This window comes from Electrophorus electricus, chromosome 2, assembly GCF_013358815.1.
Source record: "Electrophorus electricus isolate fEleEle1 chromosome 2, fEleEle1.pri, whole genome shotgun sequence".
Lineage (NCBI taxonomy): Eukaryota > Metazoa > Chordata > Actinopteri > Gymnotiformes > Gymnotidae > Electrophorus > Electrophorus electricus.
The window spans coordinates 5,808,321-5,828,691 of NC_049536.1; the positions used below are offsets into that span (position 1 = coordinate 5,808,321).

The 20,371-nt window shown below is 41.8% G+C and overlaps 2 protein-coding genes across 2 annotated transcripts; both read left to right on the forward strand.

Moving 5' to 3' along the window:
• The first annotated feature begins 115 nt into the window (after positions 1–115).
• LOC113573174 (proprotein convertase subtilisin/kexin type 5) lies at positions 116–16,447 on the forward strand. Its single transcript, XM_027003284.2, has 16 exons — positions 116–440; positions 2,867–3,070; positions 3,346–3,414; positions 3,613–3,655; positions 5,492–5,637; positions 6,700–6,894; positions 7,287–7,373; positions 7,496–7,694; positions 8,093–8,316; positions 8,427–8,669; positions 9,619–9,864; positions 10,795–10,993; positions 12,617–12,822; positions 14,614–14,714; positions 15,141–15,312; positions 15,662–16,447. The coding sequence occupies exons 1-16, from the start codon at positions 236–238 to the stop codon at positions 16,060–16,062; spliced, it is 2,940 nt and encodes a 979-aa protein (XP_026859085.2). The 5' UTR covers positions 116–235; the 3' UTR covers positions 16,063–16,447.
• Positions 16,448–17,622: 1,175 nt separating this feature from the next.
• Positions 17,623–20,322, forward strand: gcnt3 (glucosaminyl (N-acetyl) transferase 3, mucin type). The gene has a single exon (XM_027003221.2). The coding sequence runs from the start codon at positions 17,719–17,721 to the stop codon at positions 19,015–19,017; it is 1,299 nt and encodes a 432-aa protein (XP_026859022.2). The 5' UTR covers positions 17,623–17,718; the 3' UTR covers positions 19,018–20,322.
• Positions 20,323–20,371: the final 49 nt, after the last annotated feature.

Here is a 20,371-nt window from a genome sequence, read left to right on the forward strand (position 1 = left end):
TTTTACAGATGCTTTATAGGTTATAAACTGCAAAGCGCATTTAAAAGAATCCCCTTGTGAGTTCTTTTAAATAGAACACCGAAATAGGTGGTCCACAATCGTGTTGACCAATCCCCTTCCATCTAATTTCCCGAGCAAGTTTTGTTATGAGGACGGAGCATTGTTATTGGCATGCTGCACCGCACTGCCCTAGTTTATCCAGGCGCATCTTAGAGGGATTTTCTTTGCCCCACAAATGCGTTTTCAAGTACTGCAAAAGATGAAGGCAGGACTAGCGGCGCTTATTTTTGCGTGTTGTCTTTGTTGCGTCCGAGCGAAACCATCGTCCCTGTCGTGTCCCGGCGGACAGTTCGCGTTAAAAGACCAGTGCGTTGTGTGCCATCCCACCTGCAGCGAGTGCGAAGGCCATGAGTTGTTCGAGTGCACCGCGTGTGGTTTAGGTAAGCGACACGAGCCCGGAGCTCACCTACATCTCACAGGTGGAAATGTCGCACTCAAGCGTATTTTCGCAGAAGCGAGTGGTTGTGTATGTAGTCTGTGCGTATACACCGAAGTTCACTTTTACGAGAAATGGGTAACTTTCCTATCGACTTGTTCTTTTTAACTTGTGAGTTGCCAATTCAAACAACGTTGTTATGACATTTCCTCACACAACAAATAAACAAACGAATAATCCTATCTGAGTAACTTCTCACTAGTAGCATTTTGCAAACAGCCTTTGGTTAGCTGTGCATCACTGAAGTAGCCTGTGCAGTCTTACAACACAGCCTCGAATCTTACGGGTTTTTCCGGACCTATCAAAAAAAAAACTAAAACAGAATCATTTGTAAGATTATTAAATGTATCTGATGAAATTAAATCAGCTTTATTGTTGTGAAAGGTTTGGTAAATTCATCCCTCAGTGGGTGGTTGTTTTTTTTGATGGGGGAGGGGATTTGGAGGATTCATTGAGTAGAGGGAATCGCTATTGTGTATGTGCACAAAAGTACCTTTTCCACGAAGCTGCTGGAATGAAACAATGAACTAGAGATGGCTCAAAAGGCCCATCCCATTCTCAATAGATGGTGACAAAAGGAGCCATACCTTAAAAGACTCTTTGTTTAATAACAACCAATGTGAGAATGGTTCAGACTGTTCAGAGTTATGAGGTTGTAGTATTTATTTCTGTGACCTTTAATCAGACCTATAGTTATGAATGCGTAGGATTACTCTGGTGATTTGGTCTCATATATTGTGAGCTTCCCTGTAGAAATGTACTGTTTTAAGTACATTGTTGCAGCAGTAGAAAGAGGCACGTTCCTTCCTCCCCGACATAAAGAAACCAGTTAATACCGAACAGAAGACTGTTGTAACAGTCCGAAATGGCCCCGAGGTGTCTGATACTACAGTCTGTTCATCCCTCACATACTACAGTATGTGATGCAGCTTACTGAACATGCTGCCACCTTTGCTTTACCTGTTCATCTTTTATGAGGTCTCAAACCCCAAAGATCCACATACCAAAACACTAAATGTGCATTTAATATATATGGTGCTGTATGAAAACTTTGATTTTAAGTTATATTTTCTGTAGGATGGTGATGAATGTCTGTAAGATGCATGCTGGAGCTGTAAGATGTGGTAAAATAAACCAAAAGTGGCCTATGCGCATTACTGTCAATTGTTTTTAATTCTGCTAAGACAGTTTATGATAGTACTTCCAACATTAAAAAAAGATCAGTTACTCTTAATGCATATTTTGGTGACTTGCACTGCAGTTTGGCTATTTAAGAGAGAATTCTCATAGCATGAGACTCTTTAGAGCCTGCTGCAGACCATTAGACACTCTTGTGTCTTGCTCATTTGACAGCAACTGATTTTAAAAATGTATAATTGTCATTATAATGGAGATAACTTAAAATAGTAGCTTAAGTTTTTAAGGCATATAAATAAAAATAAATAAATAAATGCCATATAGTCACAGACCAAACAGTACAGTGTGATCATGCAGGTCCAAGTACTGGCTTGAGAGAGCTCTAGCTTGCCAGTAAACTTAGCCAGAAAAACTCCAACAGGTCAAAGTTGTATGCATGAACCATATATGATCATATGCTCATGCATGATCACCTTGGCCTGAGCAATAACTCTTCCTCCTATTCTTTGCCCCAGAAAGTTCCAGAATCTTCTAACCCTTGTCTCCCTTCTCATTCAGAATAACGGAATGGAATTCCAAGGCTTTCTTAGCTGCCTTAGAATGTGTTTTCCGCAGGTAGCCATACGTCCGTCATGCATGCCATAAAACACCATGTCACCACCGACATTCACTCGCATTCGCTCTTGATTGCCCTTGTTTACCTCCTTCCAGACCTGGCAAGGCATGTCAGTCAGAGCAACCTGCTGTTGCTATTTAGAGGAAGATGTCATGAGTGACACAAACAGATGACATTGGGCATTTAGGGATCACTTCTCTTTATTAGTGTTGCTGTGCACTAATTTGAAGGATTTCTTTGTAAGGCCTGTTTATTGTTTGGGAATTCACAGTTTACCTGTGTGTGTGTGTGTATAATCAACTGGTACTCATTCTATGAGCTCCCTCACATTTGGCTATAGTTGTGCTTACAACTCCTGACCTTTCTGACCTATTGTTGCACTTGATTTTCTGCCGTATTTATTTATTATTCATTATGAAGAGGGAGACACATGTCCAACAATAAGACAGTGAAAACAGTACCTAGCTGTGGGAAGAAGCTGCCCTTTGACACTCCTTTACCAATGCCATTCTGTGCTGATCTAGCTGAATATCTGCAAAACCTTCCTCAGATCAGAAGGGGTGAGTCTGAGCAGTGGATACATTGAAACATTAATCCTGCAACGTTGGCATTTACAGACGAGGATGGAAGGGAGCGTTTCCTGTACCAGGGCCACTGCCGAGCTCACTGCCCACGGGAGTTCTACTCAGATCGAGAGCAGTATACCTGCCTGCCCTGTGCAGCCAACTGTGAGATCTGCGCTGATGGCCACATCTGTGCCAAGTGCAGGGAAGGATATAAGCTACAGAGTGGGCTCTGCCTAGCAGTGCCATGCGGTGTGGGTAAGTGTAGAAGGAACAGGTCTGTGGGTGACGCATGTTTGCACAAAGTAGTATGCGGCACCGGCTGTGTTAGCAATGAACATGGATGCTGACAGCTGTTGAGCATATCACCGATGGAGGTATTTTGTGTTTGACTTCCATTTCTGCTTGCTGATTGATTATTTTTTAAAAAAGGCAATTTAATGGTTTAGTGCTTTGTGTACTAATGAAAGGGATCCGTTGTTTATAATGGGGATTAGTTTACTCCATCAGCCGTTCTGTTCCTACTGTTGCAGGTCAGGTCCGGGATCCAGACTCAGGAGAGTGCATAGACTGTGAAGCTGGCTGCAAGTCCTGCTCTGCTGGTGAGTATTCCAGTCGATACACTTGTGCAACGTTAGCTATATCCAGATGGTAGTGATAGCCTACTGTAGTGATGCTACTCTAAGAGAGCGTTGGGACTAATTTTTTCTTTTGCTCTGTGAGCACCTCTGATGTGACCTAATGCTTGGCTTTTTTTTGGATTGTTCGCTTGTGAGTGATTGCTCTGTTTCTCACACCAGATGACCCCGAGTTCTGTAACAGCTGCACTGATGGCTACTTTCTGTGAGTTTACTTATTGCTTTTGCTTAATTTTGCTATGTGAACTTGGCAACAAATCACATATTCACCCAAGACATGAAGGGTAGCTGAATGTATAGTTGATTTGGTGTTTATGTAGTTTACTCTTAACCATGGATGCTACACACAGGCTGGGTCCTGCAGGCAGTGTGAGGAGAACAGTCATCCGATTGTGTGCCTTTTCACTGTTGTTAAGACCTCTTGCTGTCTTGTGCATCGGGTTTCCCTCGGCATAATGTCATGCCTGGTTACCTGAGATCCACTCACCACCTCAGTGTAAAATTTTACCTGCCTTTGAGGTAGTGAGTGGATCTCTCTCTCTCTCTCCCTTTTTCTTTTTCTTTCTTTCTTTCTTTCTTTCTTTCTTTCTTTCTTTCTTTCTTTCTTTCTTTCTTTCTGTGGGGTTGGTAGCTTCAGTAATGAATGTGAAGGGAACTACAGAGGCAGCACATTCCACATGCTTTTATTGTGCTTGCTCTGTTGCTGTGGAGGCTTTGTCCACTGTCACACTCAAATGACTAAAAACAGTTAATTTATTGTTTCAGTTGATTGTCTTTAATTATGTAGCAAAGGTGTGTAACCGTAATTGTTGATTCATCTTAGCACTGATTGATAAATAAGCTACAAATGCTGATGCACCTTCTTCCTGAGCCGTATGAGCATATGAGTGCTTCCACTGAGGGATTCCTTCCAGTCTGGTGTCTGGTGAATTCAGGACTCTGTGTGTGTGTGTGTGTGTGTGTGTGTGTGTGTGTGTGTGTGTGTGTGTGTGTGTGTGTGTGTGTGTGTGTGTGTGTTCATTCGCAGAGAGCCCTGCTCTAGATCAGTAATGATGAATGTGTTGGGGTACTCCTGGCTGGTCTTTCTCAACTAATTCCAGCACCATGGTAACACAGCAGGAGGTGCCAACCAGGACTGCGGTGCTAACATGGCCCTGTCTTTAATTAAGATGAGAAGGGTAGACATTACATCAGTGTGTCCCTCCTATCTCCTCTAGCCTAAATATGAAGCAGTCTGTAACTTGTATGTGACTTCACTGTAATGCAATCCTCACAGTCTGCTACCTGTCGTACATGGACTTGGTGACCTGTAACCTATTTTGCAACACAATATCCAGACTGATGAACTGCACTGACTGACAGGTTCCATTGTTTTAGCAGTCAACAAATACATTATTTTCTGCCTAACACATCTGAATAAATTAGTACAGACTCTACCAAAAAGGTCCAGAGGATTAGCTGAAACTGTTTGAGCTGAAGAGTAAATCAGCTTGAAAATGTAATTCATGATCCAACTCTGAAGGTTTGATGGATGAATGGAGCTCAGGAGAGAGCGACAGGTGTGCTGGAGCTTTGAGCTGGTGCTCTACTCTCTGAGATGGGGGTGGAGGACCTTCTCTGGTTACTGCTCACCCAGTTCAGCAGGCTGCCTGCCTTAGCGTGCCCAGTAGTCTCTCTCTGCCACTCAGCCTGGAAGAGGAGCATGTGAGCCGGAGTGGACCTTTTGACCTGAAAACACAGACAGCATGTGCATACAGAAGATTTCAGTCCTGAAGTGGTCTTGGGGGGGGGGGGTCTGCAAATTGATTGGTGATTTATTAAGGCCAGTGTTCGTAGCAGGCACCTCAACCCAAATGTACTTTGGAGCTTGAACTAAATGAATGAACAAGACTACAGTGTGACAGGTTGACATAAATCTGTGCACAGGCTATCTGACGTCCAAAAGGATATATTCATCCCCGTGTTTGCTATTTAAACAGTGCTCCATGCCAAACGATGGCTGTGGCATTTCAAAGCCTCTTTGTCCTCTGTTGGTGTGCAGCTACAAGCACCAGTGTCGTCGACACTGTCCCCAGAGGTGCTATGAGGAGCGGAGCAGGGGTCTGTGTCTCAGCTGCCCAGAGCCCTGCCTGGACTGCTGGAGTGAGACGCTCTGCCTGGCCTGCCAACCGTCTCACTTCCTCCACAGTGCGTACACTACCAGTCTTCGCTCCCCAACTCTGCCCACTGAACCTTACCCACGCATGATCTCAGCTTTTCTGTGCTGCTGGTTTTTCCCAAGTGTAGTGCCGACTGTGGATAAACCGATGAAGTGTGTGAGTGCCACAGAAAACTGAATGCCAGTGCGTTGGGGCCACTCGTGTCTCCTCTCATCTGAGTTGGAAATCCATGGCCATGGATTTTGCATTTAGCTTATTTGATATCATGCAAATAAACTAAATGCAAAATCTAGAGGGATACGTCGGGACTGAAAGACTGACAGATGTTTTCTTTTTTTGAGGAGTATATAAAATGGTTCATTCATGCGTTAGACTGTATTTTGTAGAGTGAGGCACACATTATCATGAGATGAAATGACACATAAAATAATATAATGGAGTCATTGTGTTTATTATAGTAGCTGTTCTCGATCTCCTTTTCATTCTGTCTCATTTGGTTGAGTTGGTTGATTATTTCACGCCTGGCCAGCCTGACAGGAAGGGAGGGAAGGGTGAGAGAGAGAGAGAGAGAGAGAGAGAGAGGGGGGGGGGGGGTGAGAGAGAGGGTGAGGGGGGGGGGGGCGACAGAGAGAGAGTCACAGAGAGAGAGAGAGAGAGGGGGGGGGGGGGGGGAGAGGGAGAGAGAGAGAGAGGGGGGGGGAGAGGGAGAGAGGGAGAGAGGGGGGGGGGAGAGAGGGAGAGAGAGAGAGAATCAGTAGGGAAAGGCACTGAGAGATGAACAGAGTGAAGAAGAGAGGCAGTTGGAGGAGCCCAGCAAGTCGAGGTCACTCAGCCGGGGAACATGCAGATTCAGTAGCCGAACATTCACAAGGAAATTCTCTTCACTTTGACTGACTGAGCCTGTTGCCAGCTGTACCTATAACACTTCTGAGTTGCAGCTTTGCTTGTTTTGTCCTCGTTAATGAAAAAAAATATTAACTTTACAGAATACTGATTCTAATTTTAAGGTACCTCTGTTGTATTAGTTTTTAAAAAGTGATATATTTGAACATAAATTTGAAATCTCCATGTTTTGTCCTTCGGCTTTCAGATGGGGCCTGTGTGAAAGTGTGTCCCCAGGACACGTTCAGGGACACCAGAGGGGGCCGCTGTCAGCCCTGTCATGCCTCCTGCTTAACCTGCCATGGCCCAGGGGTGAGAGACTGCGACAGGTGCAGTGGCTGGTACCGGCCCGTTTATGGGAAGTGCCCCGTCATCAACTGCCCTGAGGGCCAGTACTTTGATAGTGAGTGTGGAAATGACCCCTATGGCCCTGAACTTTGACCTGTAGCTCTTGGGCAGATATATGACAGGAGATCTGAAATGTAATGTAAATGTCAGGTGCCTAAAAAGTTTTTTTTAAATACATATGATTATGCACTCCTTCATGTGAAAAATTGTTTCAGGTGTACTGTCAAACACTCAAAAGCGTCGTCTAGTCACAGTGTCTGCTTAACTAGTGATATTTATTCAGCAATTTTGATCGTAATATTGTTAAACTGAGCAGACGGTTGCATCTTTGTTTATACTGTGCCTGACCTCTGCTGGATACTTCTTGATACTGCATTATATCTACAATAAAAACAGACATTAAGGCAATCCTAAAGAGACAATGTGTACTGTTTTTTCTCTTTGAAGGTGTGACTCGTGACTGCCATTATTGCGACACTTCCTGCAGGACATGTTATGGTCCAAAGGCACAGAACTGTTACAGCTGTGCTTCTGGTAAGGTACAGACAGGTGTACTTTCTGCGCGTAAATATGATAAATGCTGTCACATCTCATCAACAGCCATCCTTCCGCTATCTCTGTCTCTCACCCTTCCCGTCCGTCCCACCTCGATGCAGGGTACCTACTGGAGCAGCAGGAGTCTGTGTGTGTGCCGCACTGTCCTTTAGGCTTCTATGCTAACAGCTCCAGTCAGCAGTGTGAGAGGTGCTCTGCTAACTGTCAGGCCTGTGAGAGTGCAGAGCAGTGTGTCACTTGTACAGCCGACACCTACCAGCTCTTCCTCTTCCAGGGCAGGTGCTGGTCCGAGTGCCCTGAGTAAGTAATTAACCGCCCCACCCCCCCAATCCAAAATAAATAAAGCTTGCGTTGGCCATTTATCATAATCTCATTTATGTAACAGCCCTCTACTACTGTTTAGTTACTTTTAGTAATGTTAGCATTTTGGGTTGAATTCCTTTAAGGGTTTAAGATAGGATTTAGTGGACATTATTTATTAGCAGTCAGTTTGCGTCAGTGGAAACTGGTCAGGTAATATTGCTGCTACCTTTGTGTTTGTCTGTCTGTTAATGTTTGGAGGAGCAGCACTAATGATTAGATTTACTAGGGTTCTAGGTTCTAGGATATAAGCATGTGTTGAATCATAAACACATAAAGCAGGTTCAGGACACATTTTGTGTTTGTGCACGCATGTTTGTGTGTTTGTGCAATTTCAGTGGTTATTTTGAGACGGAAGGTGGCACGTGTGATCCTTGTGATGACCTTTGTTTGACCTGTGATGGGCGGAGGACACAGTGCCTTGCATGTAGAGAGGGTCTGTTCCTGGAGAACAAGCTGTGCGTGCACAACTGCTCCGCGCGGAGCTACCCTTCCCAGGATGGCGCCTGCCGCCGCTGCGGCCCCCACTGTGATGTCTGCAGAGACAACAGCACATGTTCTAGTGCGTGAGCAGGGCACGAACACAATTGTACGGAAATCTCTAACCCCTCAAACTGCCGACATTTAGTCAACCTGCAGGCTGACGTCAGGTTGGCTTCTGTTCTATTACAGGATGCAGTTTCCTCTACCTGCTTTTGAACGGGGAGTGTAGAGCCAGCTGTCCAGAGGGTTTCTTTGAAGACCTGGACCAGGGTGTGTGCGTGCACTGCCATTCGTCATGCAGCACATGCTCCGGGCCCCTCCCGGATGACTGCGAGAGCTGCTCCACCCTCACCCCGAAGCTGTACGAGGGCACCTGCTCGGAGGAGTGCCCTGCCGGGACCTACTACCAAACCTCCAGCGCGGAATGCCAGGGTGAGGCCCCGGCGTGCTCCTGGTTACACGCTCCAGGCCGTGCAGTGGGGCCTTCTCTTTCACTCCTCGGTTCACAGATGGAGCACACGTTCGAGTGTGACAGAGCCGAGCAGTGGGGTTAGAGCGCACAGATCACCTTGTGGGAGAGACTTCTCACTTCACGCGATCGTTTGTGGCAGCAAGAGTAAGAGGAGGGGAAATCTGGTTTTAAAAGGCATTTTACTGCGTTTTCGTGATTGATTAAATACAGCGGCTTGAGTGAGGGAACCTTTACTACTCCTGTCACTTTTGGATGTCGGAAATGATCGGCAGTAAATGCCAGTCGCCATGCTTCCCCGCACGCTCTTGGCTATATGAATCGAACGCATTTTATACAAGTCACAGTTTGCCCCTGTATTTGGTTAATTATTTAATTAACCAAATAAGCACAGAATTATAATATATATTACTTAATTATTGACTTTGTATATTATTGAATATTTTAATTCTTACGATAACCTGTACTGCAGTGTCTCGACTCCCCTTACCTAAAGAGTGAATGTCACTTGGCTTTTTTCTCCTGAGGCAGATAACATGAGCTCATAGTGAAAGGTTTGTAATAATGTTTTTTGTTGGTTTTATGCTCATGAAGTCAGTTCAAACACATGGTTAACAAATGAGGGACATTTGGCCTTTGAACGTACAGCCCTAACTATATATACAGATCCCATATACTGATAAAATTAGCTGAAAGGTCATTAAGTCTGTTATCTTAAAAGTTCATCTTGACATAAGGATGTAGGGGACAAATGAGATTGTTCAGAACGAGCTCTTCCTCAAGAATGTATTTGCTTTGTTGTCAGGTGAGGTATGTTCTAGCCAAGCCCTTATTAAACAGTCTGATCTGCATGTGCAGCAGGCTCCCGCTGTAGGCCTTTCCCACTTTGTACCATTTCTTCTTTTGCTCCAGAATGTCACCAGACATGTGCTCGGTGTGTGGGCCCCGAGCCCACCCAGTGCTTGCAGTGTGGCAAGGGCCTGGCTCAAGACCCAAACACCATGATGTGTGGGGTTACTGGGGACTCCAACTGCCCACCCAGAACCTTCCTCCACGACAACCAGTTCACATGCCAGGCATGCCATCGCTACTGCCAGTCGTGTGAAGGCCCGGGGCCCGGAGACTGTCAGATGTGTGCCCTGCCCCGATACCTCCACAGTAAGAACCCACTGACTTCTCTCAGTTATACTACATGCCCTGGGTTAAAGGCTTCCTTTCAGTTTTACTGTAATACCTGGAAGTGGTTTGAAGATTTCACTCATTGACTCACCCCTTTTCTCTTTGGAACGTCAGTTAAATGCTATGAACAAACACCAGTGCAAGTTCAACATTTTAAGGTACCAACCTTTCAGTTAGGTATTATATTTAATTTGAGTTTTGTACATGATGATAAGTTGTTAGGAAGACATTTTTGTCAAATTTTGGGTCCTAAGATGAGCAAGTTTCCTCTGGGGATTAAGGTAACTGCTAGGAGGCAGATTTTATTTTCAAACCCAATTTACAGTGTTCTTTATTACTATCATTTTATTTCACACTAATGAGATGCATATTTTCACTCTTTATAGAGCCATCAGCGGAGGGGTCGATTTAAAGAAGGACAGGGTTCATAAAATTAAGACTGCAGTAGAGATGACAGGATTCTCAAAAAGAGAAATGCATAATTTGTTATTGTAAGATGCTTTTTATACTGTATTGCAAACACAGAATAAACCCTCTTTTGTAAAGTTCAATTTTAAGAACAAGTTCGTTAAAGCAGCTAATTGCAAATGACACTCTTCAGACCAATTTCAAATTTATGTCTAGTATTAACTTTGATATTGAAATTGCGAATGCTACCATTTTTGTCTCATTCAGTGAGTGTTTTTGTAAACTGCTTTGCTGAGTAGTAGGCTAATAGAAAAATAGATGAGGACATGAAACTAATAATTGGGCATGGGTAGTGTTCAGTATAAGGGGGAAGAATAGCATTGCTAGTCATAACCTATTGGAAGGAACTACATGATAATGAGATCAATGTATCTCCGCTTGGATCTAACGTTTCTCCATGCTTTGTGTGTGCTCGCGTGTGTGTGTGCGTGTGTCTTGCAGATGACTCATGTGTGACAGATTGTCCACCTGGGACCTACAGTGCCCATGAGGAAGCTGATGGGGTTGAGCTGGGTTTCTGTATGCCCTGTGATCACGTGTGTGCCACATGCTCTGGGGCTTCTCCCAAAGACTGCCTAAGCTGTGCACCGGGCCACTTGCACCTACTCTCTCATCTCTGTGTTACCCACTGCCCCACAGGGTAAAACCTGCACTGGACACACTGTCACCAAGTTCACACAACACTGGGAAACAACCAGAGCTCAAGTTTTATAATGGATTCAAGTTTTGTTGGTCTATTGGTCTGCAACTGATTTTTTAAGCACCTCATTAAAAGTTAATTCAATGAATTTCGCAAAAATAAAAGTTGAAAAAATTTGCATGACAGTAGATGGACAAATTGTTCCTTGTCAGTGTAGATCTAAGCACCATTACTCAAAACAGTTCTGTAGTTACACAGGAAATTGCAACACCAAAGTGTAGACGTTTTGGGTGTAAAGACTCTATGCCATTAAAGGCACTAATATCTCCACCTTCTTTAGACCTTTATGATCCTGTTGCTTTTTTATCTTGTGAGTAAACCCCTGTTCAAAGTCCATGGCAAACAGTCGTTGATGCACACCAGTTGTTCTTTTAGATTTCCTTTGAGGGAATGCCATTGTTAAATATTGTTAAATTGTTAAATATCCAAATGAGTGGATGCTATTATGTGTCAATATTGTTTCAGTAGGTTGTGTAGTAAGGTGATATCTTAGCAGTCAAACTGAGTTATAAAGAGCATGTTTTAGATAAGACTTCTGTTAGATAAGACGCATTTGTAACAGAAAGGCAGGACAAATATTGGTTTGTCACTGAGCAGCTGACAAAGCCCTCTCTCTTCCATTACATGAGGAAGAAATATTTCTGTTGAAGGGTGGAGAAGATTATGTGTATATATACCCATATACGCTGAAGTGACTCACTATGAACAATGTAGTTGTGGCCACATTAACACTACAATGATTTTTTGGTAACTCGGCCTTCTTCTACTACATTAGCCAGTAGGTTGTATCTTAATTTGCTATTTTTGTTATATAGACCATAAAGCTGAAGTTTAGTCTTAGTTGAATTTTAGTCATGCCATTGAATAATTTTTAGTCAAAGCAACAAAGGCTATAATTAAATGCACTTGTGTGAGTGAAAACCACAATTTTTAGTCATAGTTTTAGTGGGCACTATTAGGTAGATACACCTATTCTATACCTGTACATCACAGGATACATTTTACAGAAACTTTCATACATTCCCTGTAGTAGTGTGGGGCCTTACCTACAGTCTTATTGGGTCATCTTCAGGGGATGTGCTACGGTTGTGCTTTAAAGCAGCATCAGTACTCTATGAATGGATTTGTATTTGAAAAATGGATACAAACATTTATCAGTTTCGAATTTGCAGCATGGGTTAAAGACTTTGGTATTTGGTCAGGGTGAAAAAGCTGCATCTGGATAAAGAATAAAAAGCAGTTGTGATTTCCCTGTTCTTCAGGCTGGTTAACATTACCTCTGGTTAAACATTGACGCTGACTGCATAGCTCAATGGTGAAACCTATCTACTCATTTTTAAACACGTTCTCTGTACTGGAATACCTTTTCCTTGTTTGAAGTGAGCAGTAAAGAGTCACTCTTTTGGCTGATGTCTGACACAACTGTTCCTTCTCTTTCACCATTTGCTCTCATGTTCTCAAAACCAGAAGCTTCTTTTTCAAGATGTCACGTAGCAGAAACATATTCGTAAAAATATATCAAATGTATATCTTGGCTAATACCCCTGACGTGCTCTTCATCAGGTACTACAGTACAGGGGGGAGGTGTGAGAAGTGTGACCGTTCGTGTGAGCTGTGCTCAGGGCCGGGCCCTGACGCATGCAGACTGTGTGTGCCTCCTTTGCTGGAGCTGCATGGTACCAGGCTGTGCGTGGAGACCTGTCCCCAGCGCTTCTACCAGAGCGGCCCCGACTGCCGACAGTGCCACACCAGCTGCAAGACCTGCACAGGTACAGCTCACCCGCATCCTAATAACCCCAGTGTCATTATCGCTGAGAATAATACTTATTTACGAAAAGGATGCTGCTGTTTACAGATACATTCAAAAATATTCATCACTCACAAGCCTGCATATGAGGATGCATATGAGGGCAAGCAGGTAATATTTGGTTTTGCATGATTTGAATACCAGTTCTGCTGTACTAAAAGGTACACTTTACTCTTTACACTTTAGAAGCATCTGTTATAACAACAAACTGTTGATATCCGTCTTGATCATTTCAATAAAACTGACTGTTTTTGATGCTTTGGCATAAGTGATGGTTTAGACAAGTATCTTCCCAAAGTCCCTGACAGCTGTTACATCCTGAATCCCTTTGCACTAAACTATTATAGACTCAAAGTTTTATAGACCACAAGAAAAGTTGGAAATGCATGAGTTGTAATAGATTCAGCTCTAGAAGCCAAATAATCATAATTCATATGTTCAAATATGGCTAAAAGTTCTAGACAAGATCTCGAATCCAATTTCTGCTCGTAAATTTATTCTCTGCCAGTTTATTGATCAGTTCATGAAATTTCATCACACTTGACTTCTAGGTAAAGGGAAGATCAGTCTGTATTATCTGGACATGGGGCTGTGATTGGAATGCTTGAGTTCTGTGACTTAAATTCCAACTTAATTTCCAGTGATCAGGTCCAGAGTTTAAGACCTTCGACCTAAACAAACTTATCCATGCTTTCATTTCTAGCTTACTGGATAGTTCTACCATTAAGGTCTATACAACTAATTCAGAATACCACTGCCTGAATGTTTACGAAGCCCAAGAGAAATGAGCATATTAATCCCAGTTCTCAAATCCTTTACGGTGGCTTTCATTTAGCTGCAGAACCCACTTCAATGTGTTTAGTTAGCTTAAGACCAAAGTATTTTTCTGATATGCTTGAAGCATGCAAAACCTTTAGGCCTCTGAGATCAAAAGGCCCTCATGAGCTAGTACTGTGTAGAATTAGAATTAAATATAATAAGGATGTATTTAACTCTTATGCTACCCACAACTCTTGGAAAATGTCTTAGTGTGCTGATTTTTAAATTTATCTTTAATCTTTAAATTTAACTTCAAAACAATTCTCTTCTCTTGAACTTTTGTCAGGCTAAGCACTGCACTTTTTTTTTAGTTTTTTTTTTGTTTGTTTGTTTGTTTGTTTTTGAAAGGGGGGGTTAAAATTTAATTTATTGATCTTTTTGTTACATTATACTCTTATTCTTGTCTATGTAAAGCATTCTGTCTAAAGAGTGTGAATGAAATACATATAAAACTGTACTGCCTTAATTTACCATACATTACCTGTAATACAGTATATATACATAATATATAATATAATGCCTAATATGTGGAAGAATACAATGTGGCACCTTGGAGGTTTTGGAACTTTGCCGGTCAAACTGCCAAGAACTGGAAACATTTTACATGGAGGCCTCAATACCTGATGAAGGTTTAGGAGTGAAATGTCAGTATTATTGTGAGCTTGCCTGGCTATATTCTCTTCTAATACCTTGCCATATTTTGCATTTTAGGAAGAGAACTCCAAGATTATCTGTCAGAATGCAGTCATGCAGTCATTTATTATGGGCAATAAAACACTGATGATCTTACTCTTTATTGGGATTGATCTGTTTTATTTGGCAAAGCTGTACCATTTCTGTCCTCATACATGGTGCACTTACACAAAACTTCGGACACCTGCGTTCCCTTTGTACACCATTAACATGCATAGTTTGTGTGTGTCTGTGTTTACAGATAACACACCACAGGGTTGTGTGACATGTGACTGGGGCAGTATCCTGCAGGATGGCGTATGTTACCCTCGCTGTGAAGAAAGCTGCTTCTTCTCTCAGAATGTAAGTACGGCAACTGCGTGTGTTTGCAGGGAAGTTGCTCCTCCTTACAGCGTCATTTTGGCATAGGTCCCGTTTATAGCTGCTCCATAAAGATAATGGAAAATAATGTGATATACAATAGTGTATATACAAATAATGAATATACAACAGTGACACTACTCATCATAATGTTTTACAAACATATAAATGAGCAACAAAGACTACTACTTTGCAACATAATATTTGAAAGCTGTAGCATAAAGAGCATGTTGCCAGTATCCAGAAAGAATGCAAATCCTCAATTATATTGCCTGTAATTTGCGTAATCCACCAACTGATTTAGTAAAACATTTTTACATGCAACTAGCAAACAGAACTCTTATCAAAACACTTCAGGTTTGCTCACTTCAGCCCATCTGGTGGATGTCTCTGACTGGTGTGTATTAGGAGGCTTGTGAGCCCTGCGACGAGTCCTGCAGACACTGTTCAGGTGCTGGAGCAGAGAGCTGCCTGACCTGTCACGTGGGTTTCGGCCTGCACGCTTCATCCAGCCGCTGTGTGGCCTGCTGCCGGGCGGGGGAAGGGTCCAGGAACTGCTGTCTGTGCGACTCGACTTCAGGTCTGCTCTGATGCAGTAAAGGCGCTCTGTTAGGTCTACCAGCCACTCAGCCTCCTGGCCATGTCTGCATCCTTTACACACCAAACTGCTACATGTGTTTTGGGTTTGGAGGAAATTGGTATGCTGACAAGCAGTTTTACTCAATAAAGTGTCCACAATTGTAATACTAAAAAAAACAAGTTTCCAGTCTTTTGAATGATCATATACACAGTTTTATACTGCTTATTATGGGTTACCATAATTTATACATACAATTGATTGCTCAAGTGGAAAATTATGATTAGCATTATATGAGTGAAAAAAAACTAAACTGAAATTTTACCTTACTGGTAAAATGCTTTTGTCACAGGTCTGTGTTTAGAGGCTCCTGTCCCAGAAGATTGGCAGACTGAGGATGATGAGTTGAGGCGGAGGTCCCAGGCCTTCCACCACACCTCTGCAGGCCTGGCTGCCGCGCTGGCCCTGGCTGCCGCGCTGGCCCTGGCTGTCTTCGCTCTGGTGCAGGCACGTGCTCGGAAGCGGCTGTGCTGGAGGCACAGCTACGAAAGGCTAAGCGGCACCGCGGGAGGCGGGCCCGACCCGAGGCCCATGCCCCACGGCGTGCCTGAGCCGGAGGACAGCGGTGACGAGGCCGACGTGGTGTACACCAGCCGGGACGGATCCGTCTACCGCCGCTACGGCTTCATTCATGAGCCTGACACTGAGGAAGAGGAGGAAGTGAATGAGAATACATACCTCAACAGAGCCTAGCTCGAGCAGTCTTTCTGCACAAGCACTGTCAGAACACTGAGGACTGGACCTGACTCTCTTGCAAGTTAATGAATCAGTCAAATGTTCCGTCTTTATAGTTTGCGTGTGCATTGAAAACCTCTTGTTTTAATAAGTAAACGTCCTGCGAAAATGGCCTTTCAGATAATGTCATTGTAAGGTATTTACAATATGGAGCACCTGTGGCACAATACCTATTTTTACGTGTGAGAATATTTTTAGCTTTTTAAATTTAATTTTATTTTTTTAGAATGAAAGCAAACTCATAGAACTTAATATTAATTGGACTGCCTGTTGTAAATAAGTGTTTTCAGTAAGTTACCTGAGATGGCTGTAATGATTAATAAATGCTTTGAATATGACTGAACAAATTCTGTAGACTGCTCAGTCTAGAATGCTGTAACTGCCAATGATTGCTTGCTTGCATTTGACAGTTATGTCTTTCCTGGAAAAGTAAATAACTCAAGTTGATCGAATGTCAGGTTACATTTTGTAAAAACAAATGTGTTGAAAAATTAGGCAGTGCTATACAGTGATTAATCATGTGGCCTTCTAAATTTGTAAGAAAATAACAGAATTTAAAATAGATTTCCTTGGAAAGATTCAAGTTTAGAGAAAACTGAACAGTGCTAATCCTTAAGTCTGTGTAGGTATACCAAAGCACTTCTGGGAGTTGCATTGGATAAGAAAATCTACCAAATGCTGTAAATGTTAAAAAGTAATGAGCGGAGTTATCTTGGATATCACAGATTCACTTTTCTATGAAACTACCCTTTTAGACAGAATTCACCTTGCCATGTTCCACTTTTACATCATCAGTGTTTAGAATAGATAAGATTGTCAGATATGTGGTATTGTTTTGCTTAGCCATGTAACAGAAGATTCAAATTGCTTGTGTTAGAATAGTCACCAGGGGTTATGAATATGCAAATATTCAGACCCTTATAAACTGACTTTGCACACAATGAACAAAGCCATAGATGAAGATACATTTTCAACAAATCCAGAAAACAACACAGACACACATATATATATATATATATATATATATATATTTACAGAATGATGAAACATGATGGGAAACAGCCTTCACTTTGAACAGCTTGACCTATCACATATAGCGCACCATCCCAGTATTTAGTCTAACACTGCTTCCATGCTTCTGCAAATTGCCCTCACATGTACATATTGAAACACAAACTAAAGCATAATGACATACTGTATTATAGAAAACTTATTTCATAAATCCTGACCATCAAATATGGATTACAATTAATAATTTTAAACACTGAATATCAATAAATCATGTGCTTTTCTCTATGAAAGGCTTCATGTAAATGTAATTGTTTTTTCAAGATTGTTTTCATGTTCACTGATAATGTTTGCTGTTTGCTGAATGAGTAGAATGGTATATCCTGTAAAGACAAAGACAACCTATGTGTCAAAACCACACCCCTCTGTGCACATATCAGCTACACAAGTTCATATGGTCTGTCCCTTCTGTGTGGATCAGTTATTTCTCAACTTCCCTGTATAGCTACAATTTAAAGTGCAACATCACACTGCAGGCTGGTCCTTACTCATTACCTTGCCCTAACTACTGAACCTTGACAAGAAGAAGTGGCAAGCAACTACAAAATGGCTTTTAAGAGACAAAATCTAAAAAATATCTCTTTAATTTGTGTTTTTTTATCAGTCATTTACCTTGTGTTTACTCCAAGAAAAGGCTCCGTTCAGAAAAGGCAGGTTGACATGGCGAACATGTTCATAAAGCAGGATGCTGGAGAATTGCAAGCTTGTTCAGCTATCATCCAAGGAGACATGGATGGAGTAGACCAGAAACATTTCAGCAAACTCCTCGCTTCCAGGAAGAGAACATCTCTTTTATCAGAGTCCTTCTACCTAAATGCAACTGCAGACTGTCAAGCTTACATCAGAGACCGGGGTTTTTTCACGGTTCATCTCAGCAAGGAGGAGAAAGATTTCCCAATTGCTTATTCAATGGTGATCCACGAGAAGATTGAAATGTTTGAGAGGCTCCTGCGAGCTATTTATACTCCTCAGAATGTGTACTGCGTTCATGTAGACCAGAAGGCACCTAAAATCTTTACAGAAGCTGTCAAGGCTATTGTGTCTTGTTTGCCCAATGTGTTTGTGGCCAGTAAGTTGGAGAACATAGTCTATGCTTCTTGGTCTCGAGTTCAAGCTGACATCAACTGTATGCAGGACCTACTCAAATCTACTGTCCAGTGGAGGTACTTGCTTAACACTTGTGGTATGGATTTCCCCATCAAAACCAACGCGGAGATTGTCCAGTCTCTGAAGCAGCTGAATGGGAAAAACAGTATGGAGTCAGAGGCCACAAACCCATACAAAAAGCAACGCTGGGAGTATCACCATAACATCACAGACACTGTGATTCAGACAGATGTTAAGAAGACCCCTCCACCAATCAGAACCCCCATGTTCTCCGGGAATGCTTACTTTGTTGTTACACGGGCATTCGTGGAGCATATATTCAAGAGTAAGGAGATTAGGGACTTCATGAAATGGGAACAAGACACCTATAGTCCAGATGAGCACCTGTGGGCTACGCTGAATAGGATGCCCTCGGTGCCTGGATCTAAACTGCCAAACATAAAGTTTGATGAATCAGACATGATAGCCATCGCAAGGCTAGTGAAGTGGAGCTATCATGAAGGGGACATAAATCAAGGGGCCCCATATCCACCCTGCACCGGCTCACACAGGCACGCAGTATGTGTTTACGGAGCTGGAGATCTGAAGTGGATTGTGATGCAGAAACATCTCCTGGCTAACAAGTTTGACCCAGAGATTGATGATGTCGCTATAAAATGCATTGAGGCATTTTTAAGGTACAAAGCTATTCATGGTCAGTCACTGTTGTTGATTGATAAGCAAACTATACAGAAATAATATTTTATAGATCTTTCTATTTTAGCCACATTGTACATTTGACTGTTATTTTATTTTATTTATTAGTAGAATATTTAAACCTTTTTACTGTCTAGGTTCACTTATCTTGAAAATGATAGTTGGTAGAGTATCGTCTTGAACATTGGCTCACATTTATAATGGTCTTATGACTACATGTTATTTTATTAATATGTTATTATATTAATATGTTTATTATTAATATGTTTTAAAAAGCTAAGCCCATCATATTTGAATTCCGTAGATCAATAGAATAAACTGAAGAGAAAAAGTTATTATAAAGTTATTATAAATGTATTCTTACATTTATTGATTCCTGTTACTGTAATGAGATGTTTGAACTGAAAACTGAAAAATAACATGCTCTTTATGATCTCATGCAAAATTTGATTAGATTTAATTACGTGGTGTGTCAACAGTGCAGGAACCAGTTAATTAAATCTGAAACCATTTTATTTACTTATCTACTTATTTTCAGTTTTGCACTCCATATTACAGCATTCATCTCATCAAAAAAACCATGGTTCACTAACTCATGATTTTCTGAAAATACAAAGCTATTAAGACAGAAAGACCTCAAGAAAGAATCAGTTTTATGAGTTTATTAGTTGGAAAAATGTTATTTGAATAAAAATGATTTATTTTGCATAAAATAAATATTTAAAAAAATAAAACCTCTTGAGTTTTAACGTTGTCAATACAATTGCAAGAAAATGTTTGAGGGCTTTGGCATTACTTGGATTTCTGCATAATAACCTACCTGAAAAGTGACCTTTTAAAAGTGACATTTAATAAACAACAGACCTGACATTTTCGATATCCGAGCAAATAGTTTTAACGATCAAGTCATGTTAATGTATGAAGAGTTCATGGATGATTTTTGGATGTCTTGCTCAATTGGTCAATTTCAGATTACGCCACAGCATTTTTCAACGGTTCAATGCTATGCAATGTGGCAACAGTGGAGAAGTGAGGTTTAATATTGTAAAATAAGAAGTATAGAGTGATAAATCTATAATATAGCAGCAAGCAGCAGTTCTGGGTTCAAGCATGTATCAGCCCTTGGGCTCTTGTAGAAGGGATCTACAAGGCCTGTGTGTCAACCATTAAACCGCTTAATCTGGTATCAACAATATTATAGTTCACTGATTCTCTGTTATTACCACTCATGGGTCCAAGGGCCTTTACATGCATGAACCCATAACTGCCACTTGCGGCTATAAAATTTTTTTATTAACATGAACACTCATAGCAGACCAAGCCACCTTGGGAAGGTCACTCAAGGATTTTAAGATACACCCAGTTACCCCTATAAAATCACAAAGTCTTGGCACCA

Excerpts from the sequence above, each read along its gene's own strand:
- LOC113573174 (XM_027003284.2), top strand. The coding sequence starts at position 236 with ATGCGTTTTCAAGTACTGCAAAAGATGAAGGCAGGACTAGCGGCGCTT. Across the intron at positions 10,994-12,616 it reads GTTACCCACTGCCCCACAGG|GTACTACAGTACAGGGGGGA; the intron begins GTAAAACCTGCA and ends GCTCTTCATCAG. Across the intron at positions 12,823-14,613 it reads CAGCTGCAAGACCTGCACAG|ATAACACACCACAGGGTTGT; the intron begins GTACAGCTCACC and ends CTGTGTTTACAG.
- gcnt3 (XM_027003221.2), top strand. The coding sequence starts at position 17,719 with ATGGCTTTTAAGAGACAAAATCTAAAAAATATCTCTTTAATTTGTGTT.